Below are 11423 nucleotides of genomic sequence, written 5' to 3'. Positions count from 1 at the left end.
CCTTCCTGCCATCATCAACCCACCCAACCCCTTTCCCATCTGCATATGTAGCCGTCGAAATAGTTGGACCCCCTGCAGGCGGACGCAAACGCACTGCAAAAACTTTGTCTGGCTCGGCGTTGATGCCACTTTAAAAATAAAATTAACTTTATGCAAAAGACGCAGACAAACTGTAAATATAGAATAAAACTTAAAATAAATCTTGGTATAATAAAGAGTTTTAAATTAACGAGGCTTAGATCCTTTTATATAGTAATTATTATAATCGAATATCTTTTGCTATTGCAGATAAAAACACAATGGTTCAGTATCTACTCACTTGTTCTCACTTATAGTACATCACAGATTACTTCAACTAGCTTCAAATAACAAATTTTTATATTGTTTCACTTTTTATATAAATTTAACTCCAAATATATAAACAAGTAAGAAAGCTGCTCGACTGTGAGATACCCTCTAACCATTTTGAATAAAAGCAAAATATTGCGGTATTATTTAAAAAAAAAAAAAAATACTACAAATATACCAAATGGTATATCTGATCGCAGCCAAATTTTCAGGAATCATAAATACTATTGTTATTCGATTTTATTGTTTTGCGGGGGCGGAAGTGGGCGTGGCAAAAATTTGAAGCAAACTTGATCTGCGTGCAAACACAACAAATGCTTTCGAAAAAAAATTATAGCTCTATTTCTTATAGTCTCTGAGATACAGTGTTTCATACGGACAGACGGACAGACACACAGACGGACTTGGCTAGATCGTCTCGGCTGTTGATGCTCATCAAGAATATATATACTTTTTAGGGTCGGAGATGCCTCCTTCTACATGTTACATACATTTCCTGCCGGCACAAAGTTATATTACCCTTCTACCCTATGGGTAGCAGGTATAACAAGTACAGCTGGAGATATACAACCTTTTTATGGCTACTAAAAAACTCTGAAGATCTTCCAAAAATATATATAATATATATAATTAGATGTTCGCGGTGCACGAACAGTAAAAAAAAAATAAAACACAAGGATTTATTTTTGTTTACTTAATAGACTACTTTATTTTTATTTATAAGTTCGCGGGCTACTCGTCTTAAGCGAGGAAAGTGTCTTTAAAAACTGAACTCACAATATGCTGAGCTCTAACATGAAAGTTCTTATTACGACTTAGGGCTAACATACGTGTGATGTTTTGTGTTTGTGTTAGTGCAGTAATGCTGAGTCCTCAAGTTGCAAATGGAAAATTTTAATGGACTTTGGATTTTTTGGAAGTGGCACGATCGCCAATGTAATAGGATCTTTTTGTTTGTGACAGTTGGTGCCGTCGCGACAAATGTTTATGTTTATGATATGATTTGTGGGAAAGAATTTGGAAGGGGAATAATTGTGAGTGTTTGTCATGTACGGGAAATTATTCTGGTGGTGGATATATTACTCCCCCAACCTATAGAGGTTAGCTTGTCCTCAAGCGTTTAGTTCGGGGTACATAAGTGGGACTGGAATTTCAATATTATCGGTTTCAGCATTAGCACTTATGTCTGTGTCATGTGTTCTTACAAATTTTTGTGTTATTATGTTGAATAGTGTTTTAATTTTCTTATTCACTAAGTTGTATATAACAATGAGGATTAAAATTAATACAATCATAATTATTGGATATTTATAATTATTGTTTTCTCTATTGTTATACATAATCATTTCTTTTATTTCAATGTGTGATAGTGGTTCTATTTTAGTTACATTGTATTCTGTAAACATAATAGTTGTAAATTGTTGCGCTCTATTTGAAATTTTAACATTTTTTAATTCAATGGTACAATTAAATATTTTTATTATTTTATCTTTTTCGATGTATATTTCTAAATCATTACAATTTTGATTTAGTTTGGTTCTGGTTAAGTTCCAGGTTATTATGATGTTTGGTTCTACTATTTGTATAAATTCTTGTTTACGATATTTATTAAAGGTGCAAACTGGAGTTTCATGTTTTATTATATTAGTTATGCATTGGTCATTTATGATCTTTTTAGAGATTGAATTCGAAACAAAGTTATTGTGTAAATAAAATTTTTCCTTCAACACTTTCATTGATGATTTGTCCATTCTTATCTGGGTAAGGGATTACTTGGAAAGTTTTGGTTTCAAGATTACTCAATGGAATATGGGACATGATGAAAATTTCATTTGTAAGTGTACTGAACCAAGCAGAAGTTTTAATATTCATCAACTTTTCGTGATTAATGTGATCTATTTGATCGTGTTTAAGTAATTTTGGATTAAATATTCCTAAGCGAGTTAATTGTAGGCTTAGTTCGATGTCTTCTATATATTCGGTAAAATGTTCAATGTTAAAAATTAATGAATTTAATTGTTTTTCTTCTTCCAAAATTTTGCTTTGATTATTTATAATATTAATACCTTGATTAAATGTATTTATAAAATCATTAAGATTATTTGCCTGAATTGAAGTAGTTTAAAGGTCTTTCAGTTATTGGTATGTGATATTGACTGTCCTCTTGAGCACTATGTATAGTTGCTCCTGTGCTAATTGCATCTTCTCCTAAGAAATTCTCTTCTATTTTTATACGTGAAAGTGCGTCTGCTACGTTATTTTCTTTTCCTGGTAAATACTTGATTTGATAATCGTATTCGTTTAATCGGATTTTCCATCTTTGTAATTTCATGTTTGGTTCTTTAATGTTACTGAGCCAAACTAGTGGTTTGTGATCGCTTAAGATCTGGAATTTTCTACCGAATAGGTAAGAACGGAAATATTTGGTTGCCCACACGATAGCTAATAGTTCTTTCTCTATAGCTGAATAGTTTGATTCGTGTTCGTTTAAAGTTCGACTTGCATAGCAAATGGGTTTGTGTTCCTGTGATAGAACGGCGCCTATAGCGAAGTTGCTAGCATCTGTAGTCAATGAGAATGGTTTCTCGAAATTTGGATAAACTAGTATCGGATCGGACGTTATTAAAACTTTGAATTTTTCAAATGCTGACACATAAGTGGGATCTTTTATGTTTATGGTGGCGTTTTTTCTTCAACTTTGTTGTCATGGGTTTTGCAATATTTGCGAAATTGGGTATAAATTTGCGATAAAATCCGCATAAACCTAGGAATGATTTGATTTCTTTTGGTGTCTTTGGTATTGGGAATTCAACAATTGCCTTAATTTTGTTTGGATTTGGTTTTATACCTTGCGTGGTGATTACATGCCCGAGGAAATCAGTTTCCTTTTTCATGAATTCGCATTTGTCTAATTGTAATTTCAAATTTGCTTCCCGAAGTTTTGAGAAGACTTTCGAAATGGATGATATATGCTCTTCCAATGAAGTGGAGTAGATAATAATATCATCTAAGTAAACTAGACAATCCTTGAAAATCAGATCTTCAAGTAGGTTATTCATACAGCGCTGGAAAGTCGCTGGAGCATTTTTAAGCCCAAAGGGCATACGAGTAAATTCGTAGTGACCATGCTTGGTTGAAAAGGCAGTTTTTGCAATTGAATCGGGATCCATTTGGATTTGACGGAAACCCTTTGCAAGATCGATCGTAGTGAAGTATTGGCATTTGCCTAACTTATCTAGGATCTCATCCATATTTGTTATGGGGAATTTGTCGTCAATGGTTATTTCATTGAGGTTTCGGTAGTCAATGACTAACCGGAATTTTTGCTTTCCTGAAGCGTCCATTTTCTTTGGAACAATCCAGATGGGCGAACAATAAGGGGATTTTGATTTTTTAATTATGCCCTGCTCTATCATTTCGTTAATTTGTTTATTGACCTCTTGATCGTAAGCCTGTGGATACTTGTAGGGTCTTTTATATATTGGGTCTTCGTGTTTCGTTTGAATTAAGTGCTTAATCGTACTGGTGAAAGTCAAATTTTCACCTTCCCGGTACTGAATATCGCGAAATTCATATAAAATCTTTTTTAATTCTTCTACCTCTTCAGTGTTAAGATGTTCTAATCTGAACTCATTACACTCCTTTAATTCATCTTCAATTGCGAAATTGAAGGGCCTATCTTCGGTCAAAGGTGGGTTTGCGTAGTTTTCTGTGTTAGTTTCTTCAGAATTTTCTTCTTCATTTTGAAATTTAAAATTTATATTCTCCTAATGTAACTGTGCCATCTTCATAATCAATTTGGGATTTACTGGCTTTTAAGTATTCTCTTCCTAATAGCATGTCATAATTTTCAGAAAAATTATGAATGTAAAATTTTTGTTTTATTGGGCAAAGTCTACTGGGACCAAAAAGTATACTTTCTGATAATTCAGTAGTGCCATTAATTGTTTGGACATTGATTGGATTTTTATAAGTCGGAAAACTGAAATTATTTTGTTTTAAAAGGTTTATTGAAGAACCTGTATCAATGATACATTTTAGGTTTACTTCATTCATTTTGATTTTTATGTATGGTGTGTTTGTTCTGCATTTTGTTCCGAGGCACTTTGATGAAAATTTTCACCTTGCTCCATTTTGAACTGGCCACTTTGGCTTTCCCTTTGTCTTTTCATCCGTGGGTTAGGCCCACGGCTTGTTGAGGTATCCCTCGAATAGTTATAAGGGTTTTGGGTTTGAGCTTCATTAAGTTTTTTATTGAATTCTTGGTGAAGGTTTTGATTATTCTGATTTGAATTCGAGTAATTGTTTTGTGGTTTCGAATTGGACAAATCATCTGAATGATAATTGTTTGAATAGTTTGTGTAAGATTTATTTTGATTTCTGCGACTGTTGTTTTCGCTTTTATGGTTATTCTGAGTCTCATAAGACTCATAAATGCCTTCTGTTTGAGCAACTGCTTTTAGCTTGCTTATTGAAGTTATATCATGCCTTGCTAAGGTCATGTATATCCTGTCTGGTAATTTTCTGGTTATTACATTTTTTGTAGTAATTTTTAATGCATTTCTGTATATTATTGCTGTGCTACTGTCAGTGTCTAGTGCTAACTTATTGCTAACAATATAGGATTTTCTCTCGAGCTCTTCGACGAACTTACGTAGACTTCCATTCCAGTTGGTGTTGTATAGTCTTCTTAGTAACTCTTCATAAGGTGTCTGTGTCCTGAATTCCTCGATTAGGGACGATCTCAGCGACATCCAATTGTTGGATTGCGTAATCTGGGATGTACGCAAGGCTTCTCCATCCAGTTGTCGTTCAATAGCACCGAAGATTACGCTGCTTTGGCGTACATCAGTTGTTGGGTATAGAGACAGAATAAAATCTAGTCTCTTTATAAATGCTGACAAATTTTCTGCTCCGTTATCAAACGCTGGCACGTGTTTGATTTGATTTATACACTGGTTTAAGTGTGCTTCTGTTAGTTCGGTTGCCATTTTTGATTTGTTATTGATTTACACACGTGGTTCGGGTTTTTGAGTTTTTTATTATGACGGGTTTTTACAATGTTTTTTGTATTGCCGTTTTGATAATTCACTCACACACGTAGATGTTCTTTTTGCGGATACGTTTTGTATAGTTCACAACTAGGACGCGTTTACCCAGGACAATGTTAGAGTCCTTCTAGCGGTTCACGACTGCTTCGTTGATTCAGTAACTAGTACGACGTATCCTACCGGCTGCGCCAATTAGATGTTCGCGGTGCACGAACAGTAAAAAAAAAATAAAACACAAGGATTTATTTTTGTTTACTTAATAGACTACTTTATTTTTATTTATAAGTTCGCGGGCTACTCGTCTTAAGCGAGGAAAGTGTCTTTAAAAACTGAACTCACAATATGCTGAGCTCTAACATGAAAGTTCTTATTACGACTTAGGGCTAACATACGTGTGATGTTTTGTGTTTGTGTTAGTGCAGTAATGCTGAGTCCTCAAGTTGCAAATGGAAAATTTTAATGGACTTTGGATTTTTTGGAAGTGGCACGATCGCCAATGTAATAGGATCTTTTTGTTTGTGACAGTTGGTGCCGTCGCGACAAATGTTTATGTTTATGATATGATTTGTGGGAAAGAATTTGGAAGGGGAATAATTGTGAGTGTTTGTCATGTACGGGAAATTATTCTGGTGGTGGATATATTACTATATATATATATTATTGATCAGCGTCAACAGCCGAGACGATCTAGCCATGTCCGTCTGTCCGTCTGTGTGTCTGTGTGTCCGTCCGTCTGTCCGTATGAACACCTAGATCTCAAAGACTATAAGAGATAGAGCTATAATTTTTTTTCGACAGCATTTGTTATGTTTGCACGCAGATCAAGTTTGTTTCAAATTTTTGTCACGCCCACTTCCGCCCCCTCAAATCAAAAAAATCGAATTACAAGCGTAATTTTAAAGCTAAAGTGCGAATTTTGGTATATACAATAATTACTATAGTAGTTATGATTCCTGAAAATTTGGTTGCGATCAAATAAAAATTGTGGAAGTTATTAAAGAAATACTTTTGTATTGGCAAAAACGCCTACTTACTAGGGGTCTGAGTTGCTTTGGCCGACAATCTGGCACATTGTGCCGTTTATGGTATATTTTGAATGGTGTACTATATTGATATACCAAACATACCATTTGGTATATTTTTAGTATTTTTTTAGTATTTTCGGTATATTTTCAAAATGACACCGCAATATTTTGCCTTTATTAAAAATGGGTAGCGGGTATCTCGCAGTCGAGCACACTCGACTGTAACTTTCTTACTTGTTTTATTTGGAATTGCGTTTACAAGGAAAACAAAATGTGATATAATAAATATCGAATATTTTAAGTTCAAAAATTCAACTAATAGCCTGCAATTTAAATGACTTTACTAGATTATTTTACAGCTAGGTTAGAAAAATATTATAAATTTTGTAGTTTTAATTTAAACCTGGTTAAAAAGCCTTATCGATTACATGTCAATTAAATGGCAGTTACTGGTTAATATACAAAGCGAGCAAACTTGTGATTTCAACAACATAGCACACTATATAGTAAAATGTTCAATATTTGGACATTATGTGGAAAAATTAAATATCAAACAGAATAAGAAATTAAATAATCCACATTTGTTGACTTATTTGATGAAGAGTTAAATTTAAATTAGTACAAATGTTTTATATTGGATCGAAGCACAGCTAGTTCAACACAAATATAAAAAAAATCATATTATAAAATTTCTTAAAAGAAACTAAAATAACGCTAAGGAAACCACAAAAGAATAACTATTTAAATTAAAAAAAATATAATTTAAATTTTAAACTTGCGAGCTGAATGCATGAAGTGCTTCAAAGCTTTACAATAATACCAAATATGTTAAGTAAATGTTCGCTAATACCATTTATTGATACTTTTCAAATAATGTATATAATGAAATGAATTCGCAACTATAATACTATAATATACGAAATTTATTTTATATGACGTTAATTTCCTCGCAGTCCAAAACTAATCAGTTAGGAGCAGAAATCGATTGATCCTTTTCTTGTTTATCTTCTGGGAATATCGGGTGAATGGCCTGACGCTTTCGACGATCTCTGCAGCTTCCACAAATGCGCATTGAGAAGAAATAAACCAGTTCGATGAAGCTCAAGCTGGAGATGCCCATAAACAAGCCAAAGATGCCGCCGCAATTGGATATCAATGTTGATACACCAAAGAGAATTGTTCGCTTAATGGCTGTGAACTGATGCTCCTTGAAGTAGACGGTCAGACGAGAGCCGATAGAACTGCAAACAAATTGGATCGTAAAAGTCTTCAATTTACTGATATCTCAGTAGTAGTACTATACACATAATACGACGATATACTTACTCGGTGAGTTCGTATGTTTCACGAAAGGCTGCAATAGTTTTTGATGCATTATACACGGCACGAGAGATTTCAAAGTTATATTCGAGCGATGTGCATGCTGGCATACAATCGCACATAACCTTGACATTGGGATTTACAGTCTTCTGCATGGTCTGATTTTGTAGCAAGGCATTAAGTTCATCCTGTGCGGCATTATAACAGGCTATTCCAGCTACACCACAAACTGGAACATCCAAGGGCTCTGCAAGTAACGGATTGAGGTAAGGCAATTACCAGCTAATCATATCACTTACTGGGCATCCAGAACTTGACGCAACCACACTTGGCCATGGTATAGTTGGCCAGGCATTCGGTCTGGCAATTGCTCTGCGAGTAAGCTTTAAAGTAGCGAAGAGCGCGCTCATCATCGAAAAAACACTGACGCCTGCGAAATACTTGAATATTATAATTACTTCAAATGAAATACCCCTTTGAATGTTCTCACTTTTCGGCGCTAATTTCGTGTAAATTACTCGTGGACACGACATAATTGGGCAGAACGCTAACCATAACCTCACTACCATGAGGAACAAGTATATAATTATTTGAGGTAAGCGGCACACTCTCTGGTGAGTTGAGGAATACCTGAAATTTCCACCGTTAGTGCACAATATGGAGTGTCAAGAATGACCCACCTTGTAACCCTGCTTAAAACTGCGACAGTCGTAGTCGTAGTTATGCTCGAGACCCTGCAAAAAAGCAAAGAATCCATTCCGCACTGACGTCACAATTGTTCGCTGAGGATACGAATTTTGTCCCTGATCGACGAAGCCCGTATCCAATGACCAATTTCCGGTAATCTTATTGAGAGGAGGTAAATCGGCATCGAAGTAATCGTCAAAGCTAACCACATCTGGATCAACGTAGCTGACAAAACGTTCATCTCGATATATATCCTTGGGTCGAAGTCCATTAAACTGATAGCAAATACCCTCATCGGTGGCCACAAAGTCGAATATTTTATTGCAGAAATAGAAACGTCCATTCCATCTGCAAAATGGACCCGTCACATTCTTCGAAATGGTTAAATCCACAAGAGTTTCTGACACATCCAGTGGCGGTAAGCCAGAGCGTAGATTCGACAGCAAAGGGGCAAATCTGGTTGCCACATCCGAGTCACAAATGTGCATTGTGGCAGCCATGCGTTGCAAGCTGCAAAACGATAGATTATAAAATATTTGCGGTATAACTATGTCTCCCAATCTGTACTCAACTCTTCTTCGTTAATGTCGGAGAAGTCCTCGTTCTGCTGGAATTTATCCCAAATCAGTCGCGATACATTAGCATAGTCAAAAACGTTCCGTTCCATTTTGATTTCAGGACATATTGTAATAGTGGGAAAGGGAATCTTGTGTACAGGCACGAGTGTCTCATCAAAACCCAAAATCACCGGAGAGTCTTGCCACTTAAGGTAGGTTGCCCAAATAAGTGAGACCGCAAAGTAGACGGAAGTGCACGTCAATACTAGCCAATATAATCTGTGCTTCGATTAAAAGTAGATAAAGGTACAACTTTTATTTGCAGTGTAAACATACTTCTCGTAAATGGGTCGATGCACCTCGAATATATAGCGTATGCCGTGAATAGTCGTGCTCTTCGAGTACTCCAGCAAGAGACCCTTGCAAGCGGACAGACGACTGCCATATCTAATCCGAGATTTAATAATCACATCACTCGGCACATCGCTCAAAGCCGCTGAAGTGATGCTCGCGCGCTGAAAGTCAAATCCGGGTATGGCCAACAGCTCTGGCCCTGGCAAGACGCTGCTGAGCTTCTGCCCTTGTTGTTTCCCTTGCTCCACAGTTGCGGCCATATTCCATGTAACGCCACAAACGTCACTGACTCAACTAAGCTGCTCCGCAAAGCGCTAGTGGCTTTATAGTCAGCTCAGCGATGGTTACTGGGTGTGACAGAGCACGCTCCTCTGGGATGTATTTAAATGGCGCGAATACTAGATGGTGCTTAGGGGACGGTCGGTCGTTCCTCCAGTGTCCTGTCCCTGTACTTAGCTAATTGCTCGTTTGGATAACAAATACTTGGTCGCAAAAAACAAGTTGAAATTCTATTATACATCACCTTTAAAATATACTAAGAATGAGTGTTAAGGGCTATAAGCTGCTTTAAGAAACGAGTTTTGAAGCAAGCGCATGGGAAAACTTTAAGCATGTAAGGTACACTTATGTACTATATGTTACATTGCATATAACAAGGGATTACATGCACTCGAAAGCATTTAGCGTTTTTTCTGAAGTGCAAAGTTAAAGTTAAGTATTAAAGAGATCGCAAACCGAAAGAAACCTTCCCGCCATCATCAATCCATCCAATGCCTTTCTCATCTACATATGTAGCCGTCGAAATAATTGGGCTCCCCGAAATCGGACTGCAAAAACTTAATATGGCTCGGCGTTGATGCCACATCAAAAATAAAATTATCTTTATGTAAAGGACGCAGACTAACTGTAAATGTAGAATAACACTTAAAATAAATCTTGATATAATAAAGAATTTTAAATTAACTATGGTTAGATCCATTTATTAATTAGATCCTTTTTTAATTATTACAACCAAAATCTTTAATTTGCTATTGCAGATAAAAATACAAAAGCAATCTTGGAAATGTATGTAACAGGCACAAGGTCCCATAGAGGGACTATAAGAGATAGAGAAATAATTTTCTTTCGACACCACTTGTTATGTTTTCACTCAGATCTTAAAAATTTGGTTGCGATCGGATAAAAGTTATTTAAAAAATGCAAACGGTTCTTCGTAGCTTTGGCTGATAATCTGGTATATTTAATACTCTATGGTATATTCTGAATGTAGTACTATATCAATATACTAAATGTAGCTCCGGTATTTTTGTGAAATTTAGTCAAGCCCACTTTTTCTTACTTCTTATTATATTGAATTTAATTTACATAGACAACAAAATGTAAAATACATAATTATTTGATATATTTATGTTTAAACAATTTACTAATATCATACATTTAAATTAGTTTACTATCTTTTTTCTTGCTCAGTACAATTATTTAAAAAAAATTTTATTACAAGTTGAAATAAGCTTTTTATACCCGCTACCCATAGGGTAGAAGGGTATTATAACTTTGTGCCGACAGGAAATGTATGTAACAGGTAGAAGGAGGCATCTCCGACCCTATAAAGTATATATATTCTTGATCAGTGTCAACAGCCGAGACGATCTAGCCATGTCCGTCTGTCCGTCTGTGTGTCTGTCCGTCTGTCCGTATGAACACCTAAATCTCAGAGACTACGAGAGATAGAGCTATAATTTTTTTTCGACAGTATTTGTTATGTTTGCACGCAGATCAAGTTTGTTTAAAATTTTTGCCACGCCCACTTTCGCCCCCGCAAATCAAAAAAATCGAATAACAAGCGTAATTAATTAAAGCTAGAGTTCCGAATTTTGGTATATACAATAATAACTATAGTAGTTATGATTCCTGAGAATTTGGTTGCGATCAGATAAAAATTTTGGAAGTTATTAAGAAATACTTTTGTATGGGCAAAAACGCCTACTTACTAGGGGTCTTAGTTGCTTTGTTCGACAATCTGATACATTGTGCCGTCTATGGTATATTTTGAATGCGGTACTACACCGATATACCACATA

The 11423-nt window shown here is 35.5% G+C and overlaps 1 protein-coding gene across 1 annotated transcript; it reads right to left on the bottom strand.

Moving 5' to 3' along the window:
• Positions 1-7273: 7273 nt before the first annotated feature.
• Positions 7274-9813, bottom strand: LOC117569266 (pickpocket protein 28-like). The gene is made up of 7 exons (XM_034250367.2): positions 9325-9813; positions 9004-9267; positions 8425-8941; positions 8235-8374; positions 8044-8174; positions 7751-7991; positions 7274-7665 (listed from the first exon to the last, which is right to left on the bottom strand). Exons 1-7 carry the CDS (start codon positions 9600-9602, stop codon positions 7389-7391), a joined length of 1848 nt encoding a protein of 615 aa, XP_034106258.1. The 5' UTR covers positions 9603-9813; the 3' UTR covers positions 7274-7388.
• Positions 9814-11423: the final 1610 nt, after the last annotated feature.

This window comes from Drosophila albomicans, chromosome 3, assembly GCF_009650485.2.
Source record: "Drosophila albomicans strain 15112-1751.03 chromosome 3, ASM965048v2, whole genome shotgun sequence".
Lineage (NCBI taxonomy): Eukaryota > Metazoa > Arthropoda > Insecta > Diptera > Drosophilidae > Drosophila > Drosophila albomicans.
This window is presented reverse-complemented; position numbering and strand designations above follow the sequence as displayed.